Below are 14,874 nucleotides of genomic sequence, written 5' to 3'. Positions count from 1 at the left end.
GGCCGTTACAGTCGGCTACAATTTTTGCCTGATTTGAGAAAAAAAAAAAAAAAGGGGGTGAACGGTGAACCCCTGCCAAGCACGATGTGTGGACTGTGTGGGCGGGAAGACGGACGGGACGGGATGGGACAGGACACGGGGCGGCAGGCGGGCGAGCAGGCGGTTGGCGGCCGCCTCGGCCCCGCCCGCCTCACCTGAGGCAGGTGCGCGGCTCGGCGGGGCCGCCCGGGCCCGGCCCAGTGCGGCGGCGGCGAGGAGAAGGGAAGCGAGGCAGCCCTAGCCCGGGCAGGAGTGAGTATCCCCGTGGGGGGCAGGTGGGCTCCACAGCGGGCGAACTGCAGCGGTGGGCTTCCCCCGCTGAGGGGACGGCTGCTCCGTCCTGCCCGCCGCCTCCTCCCCCCGGGTGGGCGGCCGTCTGTCCGGCGAGCCGCTGGGGCGGGCATGGCGGGGGGTGAGGAAGCCGCCCATCTCCCCTGTGGTCCACCAGGAGGGCACAGGGGAGCCAGGAGGCCGGTCAGCCGTCGGTGGGCCGCTGGGTCTGCTGCCCCGCGGGTCCCCGCCGAGCTGAGCCGGTCAGACTCCCGCCCTAAACCAAGCTTACGGTGCTCTTACACGCTTAGTTTTCCCAATAATTTTTCCTTCTTGCCCTATGTTGCGCGAATAGTGCATCCTCCAAGTAGAAATTTAAGACACATCGAATGTGGCACTGGCCTCACCAGGCTGCTGGCAAAGTTGAGCACGTGCGCTCTTCGTTTTCTAGAAAAGCTTGAGTATTTTTTCCTTTTTTTTTCTTTTTTTTTCTTTTGAATCTGGCTTCATCTGTTGGGATATCCCGTGTACAAAACCTGGCTGGGTTTTGTAAGGCTGGCTGCCGGCCCTGCAATGGCGGGGTGTGGCTGGGACTGGATTCCTCTGCTGCTTTTAAGATTTGTTTGCCTTGTTATGCCGTCAAAAATTGGTACTTTTGAAGTTAAATAAAAATGCCAGATTCTAAATTTTGTGCCAGATCTGTGACTTTGAAATGAAAGTGATGACTAGTGAATCGTTATAACCTGCAAAGCTTATATGTAACATATTTTCTGTGTAATGGGATACGTTTTGTTTTATGCAACTTCATGTGCTGGCCTGCATACATCACTTTTATTGTAAATGCTGGTTTATGACTGCATTTTTTTATATTTAATTATTTTACTTTGCAGGGGAAGTGACAGCTAGTCAGAAACATTGATTCTCTATCCAGCATTTGCCTCCTTATGTGCTTCAGCACTCTGCTGTCGCATGGGTCTGCTTGCAGGGGCCAGGAGTGCAACGTGGTGGAGCCAGAGGGGTCGGTGGTGCTGCTCAGTTATCAGATGAGGCCTTGGTGATGGAGAGGGGGGCCAGATGAGTCGGTTGTGTAATTCTCGCGTGTAGCTCTGCCATGTTATATCACCTGAGCAGTGTAGAGTGCCTTCATTCCTGCTTTCTGTCAACTGGAGTGCCTTGAGGTGTCAGTATAGGAAATAGATTCACCAGCACCACCTTTCTGCATCTGTGGGTCGGTGGAAAGTGAAGCTGTATATAGAAGTTGTCTTGGATATTCCACAGTTCATATAAAACTCAGCGTTTGTATTTGTGTGTGTAACATGTAGGTGTGCCTAGCTCTAACCTTGAGATCAAGTATTTCATGTTTCTGTGTCTTGGGAAGGGGAGCGTGGAGGATGGTTATCTTAAACCTTGTTCTGCCTTCTCAGCCCTCAGTAGTGGGAGACAGTCACAGTCTGTACCTTCTTCAGTTAATGTCAACTTCATACTTTTGAAATGAACTGTAACAGAATTCACAAAACAAGTTCTTGTATCATGGTTTCTCATCACTAAGAATTACTATTTCTGATGTAACAAGGTCCCTATATTTGGGGATTTTTTTAAACATCCATTACATTGTTGTAAAAGAGCCTGTAATGCAAGGCTGCTATGAAGAATAGGCTGTATGACTTAGTGGGAGAGAAATGCTATTGCGACAAAGACAATCTAAGAGCTTAGGTAGAGCTCTTCGAACTCTCGATTAATAAATATCAAGTACTCTTTTTTTTTAGTGTTTATTCCTTTTAGTTTGAAGAAGTATTTCTTGTATGATTAATTGTAGAAATTAATTCATTGTGGGAATTAGTAACTTCTTAGATTTTACAGGTGCACGTAGGGAATTGGGACATGTATGAAATGGGGAAATAAGAGGGTCAGAATGTTGGTGACATTTTTACTGATAGAAGTGTTAAATATTTTCTGTGTTTTGTTAAGGTACTCAAATATTTTTTTTTCATGTAGGTTATTATTATAGCATATGAGGCTATTGGGTAGTGCACACTGGGGTTGTAGTCTGTCACATTTTTGTTCTCTCTATGCTTCTGTCCCCAGTGAGAAAATAAACAAGAAGGTTTTTAGGATTTTTTTTTTCAGAAAAGCACAGCTTTGTTTTACTTGAAGCTTTTTTGTTTAAAGGTTAATGTATTTGTTTACCTGCTTGGATTGCCTTAAAGTATATCCTTTGTGATTAAAGTAGAGTTAGCAAACCAAAGTTGGGATTCCCTTTGGGATTTTTCCCTTACCCCCATGTCTAAATTTCACATATCATACCAACTCTTGTATTAACGTGAGGAGAGACAGGCAGAAATGAATTTCCTAGCTCTGACTTAGCTTCGGTCACACTACTTATCTTGCTTGGTGGGCAGCACCCAACCCCTTTGGTACCAACTGTTTACACATCAAACATATTACAACAAGTGTATACGAAAGACTTGCTAAAAGATTTTCAAGTAGACAGTTTCCCAAGGCTTGGCTGGCAGAGTGGATAGGTGTGGTGGCGTGTTTTGAGCAAAAGCCTGCAATTCTCATACAAGTTCTTGGAAGAGTTCACTTGTTAGTCTGAGGCAACCCCCAGGGTAACTCTGCCTTTGGTGCGTATTGTAGAGCCTACCACTGTCTGTATTCTTGAAAATGCCATTTTCTGATTATTTTTGTACAAACTGAGTAATTATTTTTTTACTTCCCCATGCCTGTTGTGTTTATCCTCTCTCCTAGTGCAAAGGCTTCAACTCAGTTGTAGAACTGTGGATTCAGGATTTTAGCATTCTTGTAATTGTTAAAAGTAACAAGGATTTTTGAAGACTTTTAGCTACAGGTGTTCCACTGCTCTGCCTTCTGTGCAGCTGAGCAGATGTCTGATGTGCTTTTTGGAACAAATCCTCTGATTCAGCTGCGCCTCAGGCAGTTAGCGACTATCTTCACATGCCACAGTTCCTTAGAAATAAGAAGACATCACTTAGTTGAAACATCTTGCATGTACAAAGGGAACACATTTTTCTTTAAAGTGTCTTGTTAGTTATGTCTGTATTATTTTACCCTCATATGTTCCAGCTCTCATCAGAAAGTTCATCCTTCTAGGAGATGAGAGGAAATTCAGCATCTCTAATTTGAATTTCCTCCAACCTGACTTCAGTACAAAAACTGCTGGGATCCTAGCTCATCAAATGCTTTTGATAATGTGTGTTATAGGTTGGTTTTTTTTAAATTCCTTGACTTTTCTCAAGGAAATAGTTAATTCAAACTGGGATTGAGGACTGATATCCCATCAAGTTACCAAGTGATACTCTTTGTGTTTCAATTAGTTAAGTCCTTTCATCTTTGTTGAGAAAAATAATAAAAAATATGCACACAGTGAACCTGTAGGCACGGGGGATTTTCCATGTTGTGGGGTTTTTTTAGCATTAACAAAATGGATATTCCATATGAAAAAAAATTGAGATCCCTTTGTCTAGAAATACATACATAATTGGTAGCAAAATTTGAAAAGCCAGCTTGTCAACACTAGCAGCTGACCAAAAACCTTGTATGCTTTTGGACACTATACATGACAGTACTCACAATGACATAGCTAACAGGTATAAGTACTTTTATCACATTTCATACAATTTAATTTATTCAGATAGCCTGTGCAAAAGCTGAGGTTATTTTTGGATGTGTTATTTTATGTAATTACTGCATTTCAAATAAATTTTGCTTTGCTTTCAGAAAGGTTATCAGCTAGCATCTCTGTTCATATCTCTGTAAGCTTGAGTTTACAAAATCCCTGTGCTTAGAGGACAACAGCCTAAAAACTTGACCAGGAAGGATAAATTTTCTCCTTTAAAAAACCTCATAGCAGAAAGCCCTATATCAAAGTTAGTCTGCAAAGAGCAGTTTGCCTTGGAACACTGTCTAATAGTAAAAGTAGTACAAGTGCAGGTTGAGGCTGGGGCAGTTTCTCTCTCTGGGTTTGGAGTTACCAGAGTTACATATTTCCAATAATACTGAACTTATCTCCAGAGGTAGTTTGATTTCTGTAAGTCACAGTAATACATTAAAAAGGAAAAACAAAACAAAATAATAACAAACAAAAAAACCCACAGAAAACAACGGCTTACAGAGACAAGAACAAAGGAAGGAATCTGCTCTCTGTCTCCATTACTTCCTTTCTATCAATGGAAAGGCTTCTGTGTTTGAAGTGGCTCTTTTGTGAGTAGAGACTTGTGATTCTGTAGGTTTTGGTTTGACTTTATACTGTGTATTTGCATACCAAAATCCAAATGTAGATTACTGTGTTTCTCATCGTTGTTGTCTGACTTCTTAGCTGTCTTGGAATAAGCATACAGGTGCAATGAAAGATTCTATACAGGTTTTCAGAAGTACTAATCTTTAAGATGGCATTTGTCGTCGCCCCCCCAAATTACTGTGATTTAAATATATGTATGTAATTTTGTGAATGTAAGCTTCGTAAATTCAAGGATTATTTCTTTTTATATCCCTCTCCCCAATTCAATTAAAAAAAATACTATAAATATCTAAGCTTTATGTAATGATAGAAATGTCTGTGAGATTCTGCTCCTTGAGGAAAAATTGTTGGGCTATTTTCCTTTTAGAAAAGGTGCTGTCTTCTGTTATGACATTCCTTTTTCGTATTTGAGCTCTTGAAGGCTGAATTTAGTTGTAACTTTATTATGCTCATGAGGGTTTTCCTGTGTACAAGCTGTCATCAATGGCTGACTTTAACAGGTTATTGCAGGTGAAACAAGATAAAACACGCTGGTTTTAACGTGGATAAGAGTGGGGGGGGTTTGATTTTCAGCTTTACTTCTAAGCACTGTTTCACTTCTTTCCAATGCAGTGTTTGGGAGGAAAAATCTGATTGTTCTTATATTTCCATCTGTTTTAGGTAAACATTAAAATACTTCCAACTCCTTGTTTTCTGCAGGTTCTGTGGACCTTTCTCCTCTGTTCTCCCTCCGCCACCCCTACCAGCACCAGCTTAATGCAGTACCATGCAGTAAACTTCTTGTTACCTAGGCTGGGAATGGAGGAGAGAGTAGTTACGTTAATTCAAAGTACAAAAACCTATAAGGTTGTGAAAGCACATGTTTAGTCTACCAGTGCAGCTCAGCTTAGTTCCTGCTGCAGTGCTTGTACCCTGCCATAACTCTTACTGTCTCTGATGTAGCACTAACTACTCACACTGAGCTTGTTGAGGAACTGTATTGTGCGAAAGTTAATAAAATTTCAGGAATCCAGGTGATGAGGAGCATGGTAGAAATACATGAGATTTGTGTAAGTCTTCACTGTACAGAGACACCCTGTTTTCTCCTTTTTGACTTTGCTTCCATTGCCTCACACTGATGTATTTTCTGTTGTCTTCTGACTCACTTGCTGTTTTCAAGGTGCCTCCATCAGAATTGTACAACATAGACAATTGGCACAAACCTGTGTCAATAATTGCTACTTTCTCATTCCCTGCTGCTGCTTTCCTAGACTCCTTTTTGCCATACCATTAGTGCACATTCTGAAGCTTTCATGATCAGACTGCCTGTTCTAAGGCTTTTCTCTTTCATGCTCCTTGGAGTCTTGAGGAAACAATACCTGCTTGTTGCTGTTGCCTCCAAAACCAGGAGTAAGGAACTTGGGTTCTGACAACAGAAGTCTGCCAGGTTTCAACTAACGGGGAGTGGTTATTTTATTTGATCTTTTTCCTCTAGGTTCCATTTCAACTTCTGCCACTGTTTCCTTGGACTCCACAGATCTTTTCTTGACATTTCATTGGCGTGGCTGCTTTGCTGCCTACCATTGGCTTCAAGTGTTGGAAGTAGTAAATGGAGGAAGACTGATGGAGACATGTTTAACATAGTCTGCTGCTTGTTATCCACTGCTCTATATTGCCTCACTTTTTCTTGTGGTTAGACAAAATGCTTATGATGCACGTCTTGCGTGCTGTTCTAGGAACAGGAGAGGTGCCTGAGGACTGGAGGAAAGGCAATGTCACTTCAGTCTTCAAAAAGGGCAAGAAGGGGGACCCAGGAAACTACAGGCCAGTCAGCCTCACCTCCATCCCTGCAAAGCTCATTCTGGATGTCATCTCTAAGCATGTGGAGGAAAAGAAGGTTATTGGGAGTGGTCAAGATGGATTCACCAAGAGGAAATCATGCTTGACCAATCTGATAGCCTTCTGTGATGGCGTGACTGGCTGGTTAGATGAGGGGAGGGCAGTGGATGTTGTCTGCCTTGAGGCTTTTGACACTGCCTTACTGTGGACAGTGAGATGGATTGAGAACCAGCTGAATGGCAGAGCTCAGAGGATTGTGATCAGCAGCGCAGTCTAGTTGGAGGCCTGTAGCTAGGGATGTTCCCCAGGGGTCAGTACTGGGTCCGGTCTTGTTCAACATATTCATCAGTGACCTGGATGAGGGGACAGAGTGTACCCTCAGCAAGTTTGCTGATGATATAAAACTGGGAGGAGTGGCTGACACACCAGAAGGCTGTGCCACCATTGAGCGAGACCTGGACAGGCTGGAGAGTTGGGTGGAGGGGAACCTAATGAAGTTCAACAAGGGCAAGTAGAGGGTCCTGCACCTGGAGAGGTATAACCCCATGCACCAGTACAGGTTAGGGGCTGACCTGCTGGAAAGCAACTCTGCAGAGAGGGACCTAGGAGTCTTGGTGGACAAGTTCACCATGAGGCAGCAATGTGCCCTTGTGGCCACCGAGGCGGCCAATGGTCTCCTGGGGCGCTTTAAAAAGAGGATGGCCAGCAGGTGGAGGGAGGTCATCCTCCCACTCTGCTCTGCCCCGGTGAGGCCACATCTGAAGTACTGTGTCCAGTTCTGGGCTCCTCAGTTCAAGAAATACAAGGAACTACTGGAGAGAGTCCAGTGGAGGGCTACAAAGATGATCAAGGGAATGGAGCATCTCTCTTATGAAGAAAGGCTGAGAGACCTGGGTCTGTTTAGCTTGGAGAAGAGAAGACTGTGAGGGGATCTCATCAATGCTTATAAAGACCTAAAGGGCTGGTGTCAAGGGGATGGGGCCAGACTCTTTTCAGTGGTGCCCAGTGACAGGACAAGGGTCAATGGGCACAAACTGGAACACAGGAAGTTCTGTCTAAAGATAAGGAAAAACTTCTTTCCTTTGAGGGTGCCAGAGCACTGGAACAGGCTGACTAGAGAGGCTGTGAAGTCTCCTTCTTTGGAGGTATTCAAAACCCGCCTGGATGTGTTCCTGTCCAGCCTGCTCTACGTGAACCTGCTTTGGCAGGAGGGATTATCTCTAGAGGTCCCTTCCAACACCTGCCATTCTGTGAGTTCCAAATATCAGATGAATACCAGGGCTGGAGCTGGCTACAACAGTACCATGATGTTACATATTTGTGAAACCAAAATTACATTCAACACTTTAATTGTAAGGCTGACTTGAAATCTCTTGTTCAGGCTCCTCTCCAACACTGCTCTTTCTTGCTTTTCAGGTTTCTCTTTCCCATTAGATGTTCTTCTTTAACCTTTCGTGACTATGCTAGTTCTCATGTTTATGACTGTTCTTAATCATAACTTTGAATGTTCTCTGTTCATACAAGCTTTTTAGGATTGATGTTGCTCCTATGACCACGAGTATTTGCAAATCAGCTATGCTTTAATGTATTCTTATGCTGTTTCTGAGCTTTTTAGTGAACTGAAAGTGAAGACTGAATTACTGTCTGAGGTTCATAGAAGGTATTTGCTATTGGTTTTTTTCATCTTTTTGGTAACCAAAAAAACTCAAAACCACCTTCCACCAAATACTTCAAAGCTCACACATACATGGGCAACATATGTATGAAATCTGCATGTAAGGCTTTGTCTCCCCTTTGTCGTCAATCTCCTTTGAAGCTGTACTTTTGATGTTAAGGTTCTCGTAATGCCACCATGCTTTATTTCATCTGTTCATATTCAGCAGAATTTGGATTATATCAGAATTAGTTATAGCTTTTAAGTAAAAAGGCTTTATTTATTCTTTATTACACCTTGCTCAGATAATTTCACCAAATGTTCAGCCAACACATTATTACTGTTAGTCAGAATGTAAATTAGAGGCTGACGCACTTGCCTCATCAGCTTACAAATTAAGCAGTTAATCAATTTTGGTGTGATATTCCCCCATGGGGTTTGTGTTGCTGACTCACATATGCTCAATATCTTTTCCTTTCAACAACAAGCAGGAGTGCAAATGAAGCTTGCTCCCAGCTGAGCATTCACTGGTCATGGCATTCCAAATCCATCAGTCAGTATATCCTCCTGATAGATATTATTGTCTTATTGCACCTAGTTACCTCTTTCCTGAGCATTACTTGAATACAAAGCAGACAATTATATATGCATACTTTAAAAGCTAATAGTGAAGACAGTGCTACAGGATTATTCCTTATGTTATTGAAGGGGTAAACTGAACGTGGAACTTCTGCTTATTTCATACAGTATTTTATTAAAAAGCAGATATTTCTGTAACATCTGTTCAATAGGCTTGCAATATTAAATCAGTTTTTAAGAACAGAATTCTACAGTTCAAATTCTAAGGTAGGCTTGAGGGGGAGGAGGACAATTTGATAGGTGAACAGAAGTTTAAGCCATTTTTGATGTCACAGAAATATCACTTATGGTTTTGTCTGTTTATACAGTGATTAAAGTTAGAAGAAACAAGATTTTGTCTCTAACTTTCATAATCTTTGGTAATTTTATTTCTATCGTATTTTGGGACAGACACCAACATTTAATAGTGCAAGCTCCTATGTACTTCTGGTTTTTTTTAAAAAAAAAAAATAAATAACTAGTTTTGAATTGTCTTTGACATATTTGTGTAATTTTCCACTTACTATGTTTTTTACTGAAAAAGCATAATGTTCTTTGCCTTTGGACAAAGTTTTATGGAACTGATTAAAATAAAATGTAATAGTGAGGTCTCACCTGTGTTATATAGCTAACCATTAAATTTTAGTGTTGATTTTTGTCTGTGTCTTTATTTAATCTTAAATTCTGTCAACAAAATCTTGAGTGTGGCATGGCCTAGGAAGGAGAGTCAAACCTCCCTCTTTCCACAGTGATAAAAATATTAGATTTCTTTTGATATGGCCCTGGCAATCTTAGCAAAATGGGAGTCCAGCCAGGCTTTATCAAGCATCATATTATACATAATTAAGGTTAGGGTGTGGGCTTGTTGTTTGTGGTTTTGATTTCTTTTTAAACAAGTCATCAGTTCCTCAAGATCCCTGTAGGCTTCCTGCCAGTTCCTTAGTATCTATGTAACATTATGGAAGTAAGTAGAGGAACTCAAAATGAGACACTATGGAAAGAATCATACGGTAGCCACTTTGAGTAACTGTGTTGGTTTTCAGCAATGAAAGTGTTTAATCAGCTGGCATGTTGATCCCATCCTTCGTTATTAAAATCTTTCTGTGCCATACCAATTCAAGTCACTTCAATTTTTATACCTGCTGCTTGCTGTCTAAATTAAAAGCTGGATTTAAGTAATTTTACTTGCAAGCCTTCTCTACAAGGTGCAGCTTTGAGCTCTTCAGTTGGCAGTGCATTCCACTTCTTCCTTTTTTCCTTCCCTCTTCTTCCCTCTGTATCTCTACTGTGCTTTAGAAGTATCACCCATTCCTTACCCTGCTTCTGAAAGTGCACAAATCTGGCTCCGTGCAAAGTAACTGGCAGAATGGTGGTGTCAAATCTTCCTGCTTTTTCTTAGTCCAGAAAAATAAGCCTGCGTTGCTTCAGTCTATGGCAGGAAGGGAAAAAGCAAGGGAGTGTATTCCTGCAGATACCCAGGGGATGCAGAAGCAATATTGATGTAGGAAACAAATAATACAGGGAGAAAGTGAAGTTTCAGCTGTTATTTTGAGGACGGGAAGTTAGGTTATTCTCGTGCTTAGTGTTGCAGTGTACAGTTAGATGAGGAATCTCGCTCCATCTCCCCTGTCCCTTGGTAATACAGGGATCCCCTTTACATGTGGCACAAAAAATACCCTTTCAGAGGGATTAGAGTGGAAATACATAATTTTCCATTTGCTCAAGTAATGCTATTTTTCCGTGAAAAGTTTGCATTTAATATAATGTTTAGAATCAGAGAGCAGATGAATCATAGAATAGTTTGGGTTGGAAGGGACCTTTAAGGTCGCCCAGTCCGACCTGCCCTGCAATGAGACGGGAATTCTTCAACCAGGCCAGGTTGCTCAGATCCCTGTCCAAACCTTGAAAGTTTCCAGGGATGAAGCATCTACCACCTCTCTGGGCAACATGTTTGTAAAAACACCATCCTTATTACAACATATTTCTTAACTAATTTCTTCCTAAGTAGCAATACCAGGATAAAATTAAGCCAGGTAGGAAAATCATAGAGTCAGACTAGGTAGCTTGTGAAACGTTCGAAGTAAACACTGAAAAGGATTACTTTGACATCCTCCCTCCTGCCCCAAGGTGAGACCAAAACTTGATTTTGAAACCAATTATGTATTGAGAGTTGAAGGGACAGTGAGCTAGTAACAGCATTACTTTTGCTGGCTTATGAAATTCAGCTTTGGATTGTCATCAATTAAATAGTAACTCCTACATGCACATAAACTTGCACACACTGTTTTCTGGTAGCCGTCAAATCTTTCTGAAGCAATTCTGAATCTGAAAATGCATATGAAAACTGTAAAGTTATTTTTTTTGTTTGTTTTTAACTCATCTCTTCTTGTTTGTAGACACTTAGGTCTGAAAACATCTCATGTTTTCTCAGTGGACTTAGCTAAGGGATTTCTTTTCTAATGCTTTTAAAAGATGAGCTTTTTTTTCTCTTTTTAGTAGTAAGAAGAATGAATTGGAGATGGTCCTCCAAATTCTGAGATTGGCGAAAGAGAAGCAAGCGGGGGGAAGGAATGCATGCAAAGATAAGGAAGAGGAGAGTGGGAGGAGCACAGGAGTATATTTTACTTCTCTGTAATCTAGAAGGTGGATAATGCTTGGTTTTGCTTGTTTTGCGTAATGTGTTTTTTTTATCTCCAGTGTGCACGTGTCTTATTTTCATTGTCTTGATCACTTTGCTGGGAGTCCTGCATGGTCAGGCGTGTAACCGTCCATTTTACCACAGTTAAAGTGAAGCATATGTTCCACCTTAATCTTATTGAAGCATAGGAGTAATTAAGTACCAAGAAATGTGTATCTTGTGTAGACTGCGTAGGTGACCCTCCCCAAAATCAAGACTTATAGACTTAAAAAATATCTTAAGTGAAAATCTACATACAAAAGTGTTCACCTGGTTGCACAAATGAATATGCGCTGTGTGTTACAATATTAACTAGAAGTTATAATATGCTAAAAGTGTGTTACTTATGCCTTCTTGAGAACAATGGTGTGGCAATACTCTTTTTGTGATTGCCTCAATGTATCTCCATACGAAAGCAAAAAATTTTCCTATTTTTCTCCTACGACATCCTGGTAATATTTTCCCACTGACCTTGAAAATGCAATGTCAAGTACAAACAACGGAAGTAGTGGAGAGGTTTACTCCAGCCCAGTTTGTTAATCTATCTGTTCATATTTTGTTTGGGCTATGCTGGTCTCTCTTCTTGCTGTGTTCGTGTGGCCAGGTTCCAGCCTGGTGAACCACGGAAGAAACGCACGTTCAAAACTCCTGCAAGTTGGCTGTGCTGGTTTCAGATGAGGCAAAATTAATTTTCTTCGTAGTAGCTAGTCTGGGGCTATGTTTTGGACTCGTGCTGGAAACAGTGTTCATAGCACAGGGATGTTTTAGTCATTGCTGAGCAGTCCTTACACAGAGTCAAGGTCTTTTCTGCTCCTCACACTGTCCCAACAGTGAGTTGGCTGGGAGTGCACAAGGAGCTGGGAGGGGACACAGCTGGGACAGCTGACACCAACTGACCAAAGGGATATTCCATACCATAGGACGTCATGCTCAGCAATAAAACTAGGGGGAAGGTTGGCCAGGGGGCTACTACTCAGGGACCGGCTGGGCATCAGTCAGTTGGTGGTGAGCAATTGTTTTCATTTGCATCACTTGTTTTTCTTGGATTTTATTCTCTCTGTTATTTTCCTTTTCATTACAGTTTATCATTATTATTATTGTTACTGTTGTTGTTGTTATTTTATTTCAATTATTAAACTGTTCTTACCTCAACCCACGAGTTTTCTCACTTTTACCCTTCCACATCTCTTCCCCCCATCCTGCTGGGGTAGAGGGTGAGCAAGTGGCTGCATGGTGCTTAGTTGGCATGGTGCTTAGTTGCTGGCTGGGGTTAAACCATGACAGTGGCTTACAGTTTTAGTGCCGTAATAGTCAAAGAAAATTGCCGTGCCAATAGCTTTTTTCTGAAGTCCTGAGATCTTAAGAGTTTAGGACTTCACCTTCCCCTACTGTTTCACACACCAGGGACTTGGCCATCATCTTAACTTTCTGCAAACAGAAGGGATGATTAGGACAGAATTAGTATGTCTCTCTGTTACCGCAGTGCAGTTTACAATCTGTTGCATTTTATGCATGTATTTCCTTCTGTTCCCAGAGAGACTGATATTTCTGCACAACCTTGTGATGTCTGCTGTCACTTCAAACTCTCCAATGTTATACCTGCTGCATTTTCACCAAAGCCAAATGTTGCTACAAGCTTTCACAGGGGAAGCTAGGTCAGAGACTCATCTGTCAAAATCTCTCTTGTTCTGGGAATCTTTCTTCTTGCTTGGAGGACATACTAGAGGAATACACTTCACTTTGAAAAGTAGAGGCGTAATTCCTATTCTAGTCAATGGAACCTGGACAGAAACTTGGCTGACTTGCGGCTAGGCGTTTCACTCAGTCTGAGCTGAATTGCTCTCCAAGTTTCATTGATTTAATCTCAAAATGTATTTAGTCCTCACCTTCATGGCTTTGGGTGGGAATGTTGCCTAGAGAGAAGAGCTGAATGAATGTTCAGGGAACACCAATTAAAAAACTTGGCGACTTTTGACTGAAAGTTGTTTCTCTATGCACAGTCTTTTCTATGTGTTTGTGAATTTAAGAACAGTGGAATTTTATTGAAATACTGTCGCTGGTTCTTTTCAGGAACAAGACATGAGGCTAGGTGCATCTTTGCTCTGACAATGTATTTATGTATTACTGAGACAATTTGTTGCTGATGAACTTGGAAATGGTAGGTGTTGATATGTTCAGGCAGGAAAACAAGAATAATTTAAGTCGTAGCTTTGAGAGGCTTTAGTAGATGTGAGAATCAAGACTAGGTCATATCTTTTTATCTACACTAAGGCCTCATTTTGCAAATCTACAGGTGAAGCATTACTATTAATTCATAAAGTGGTATTTATACTGTTGCAGAATATTAATATCTTACAATACTTGATTCTGTTCAGTAGTTGATTAATGACAGCAGATCTGGTAGATCTAAATGGAATCAACACTCTTCTGTAGAATTTATGATCTCATGGATTTGGGGGGTAAATTTGAAGATTTTTTTGTGTTTGCTACTGTAGTCTACAGCTTCATAAAGCAAACAATCTGTCCCTAGTCCCTGCTTTTTCCTCAGCTGAAATCTACAGAGGTGCTTATGTTGGATCACATTGGAGAGAAAATATTGGTAAACCTTTCAACAGGAAGTCGATTACTAAAGGAAATTTCTTGGTCTGAAACAGAATTTTGTTCGCATTCAGAACACACTGCAAGTTTAGCTCTGTAAGAGAAAAATCTTCTGAAGAGATGTTGACCTTTTAGTGTTCATTGGTCAACAGTTGCCAGTTTGAAGGACAGCAGAGTTGATGGTGGTACAGAGAAGAGCAATTAGAGTGAGCAGAGTGATGGAGCAACTTCCTTGAGGAGAGACTGAGAGGCTGAGACTCCTGAAGGAGTGGAGAAGGCTGGGGGGCTGTGACTATCTATAAAAGCATGAAGGTAGTGGATAAGTTGAAAGCAGTAGTTGTTTACCAGAATTCATGAGACTTGAACTAGCAGTCATTCACTGTAACTACTAGATTAATTTAGAATAGATTAAGTATTTCTGAGCTGCTGCTGCAGAAGTTCTGGAGGCAAAGATTATCAGCAGGTTTGCCAAATTCATATGCAACAAGCCCATAAATAAATACTGACAGGAACAACTGAGGATGTATCTCCAGCATCCTTGCTGTTATCAGTGGATTCTGAGGAAGCACAAGGGGAACAGATTGCGGAAAAGAACTGGGCTTGTGCGCTCTTCCTAAGTGGCATTTTCCATTACAACTATCAGGGACGAAGTGTGCGTCTGATGCAGAAGATCATTTCTTATATTTGTGGTTTCCCCATTTGTGGTGTTTACTCTTTATTTGTAAAGAATCACTTTTCCCATACAAATTACACTGTTCTATTTTTATGAGCTATCCTAAACTGACCATAGATATAATTTCTTATTTCTTTCATGTTTTACAGTGAATAACCCTATACCTTCCAACCTGAAGTCAGAAGCTAAAAAGGCAGCTAAAATATTACGAGAATTTACAGAAATAACTTCCAGAAATGGACCCGATAAAATCATACCTCGTGAGTAAA

The 14,874-nt window shown here is 41.2% G+C and overlaps 1 protein-coding gene across 2 annotated transcripts in view; it reads left to right on the top strand.

Moving 5' to 3' along the window:
- The first annotated feature begins 59 nt into the window (after positions 1-59).
- SH3YL1 (SH3 and SYLF domain containing 1) overlaps positions 60-14,874 on the top strand; it is a 55,917-nt gene continuing 41,102 nt past the window's right edge. For both annotated transcript variants that reach the window (XM_054194534.1, XM_054194533.1), the window contains exons 1-2: positions 60-291; positions 14,755-14,865. In XM_054194534.1, coding sequence (XP_054050509.1) covers position 291; positions 14,755-14,865 — 112 coding nt within the window. In that variant the 5' untranslated portion in view covers positions 60-290. The remainder of the gene's footprint in view (positions 292-14,754; positions 14,866-14,874) is intronic.

Source organism: Rissa tridactyla, chromosome 3 (genome assembly GCF_028500815.1).
Source record: "Rissa tridactyla isolate bRisTri1 chromosome 3, bRisTri1.patW.cur.20221130, whole genome shotgun sequence".
Lineage (NCBI taxonomy): Eukaryota > Metazoa > Chordata > Aves > Charadriiformes > Laridae > Rissa > Rissa tridactyla.
Note: the sequence above shows the minus strand (reverse complement) of the source record. Positions and strands in the feature narration are given on the sequence as shown.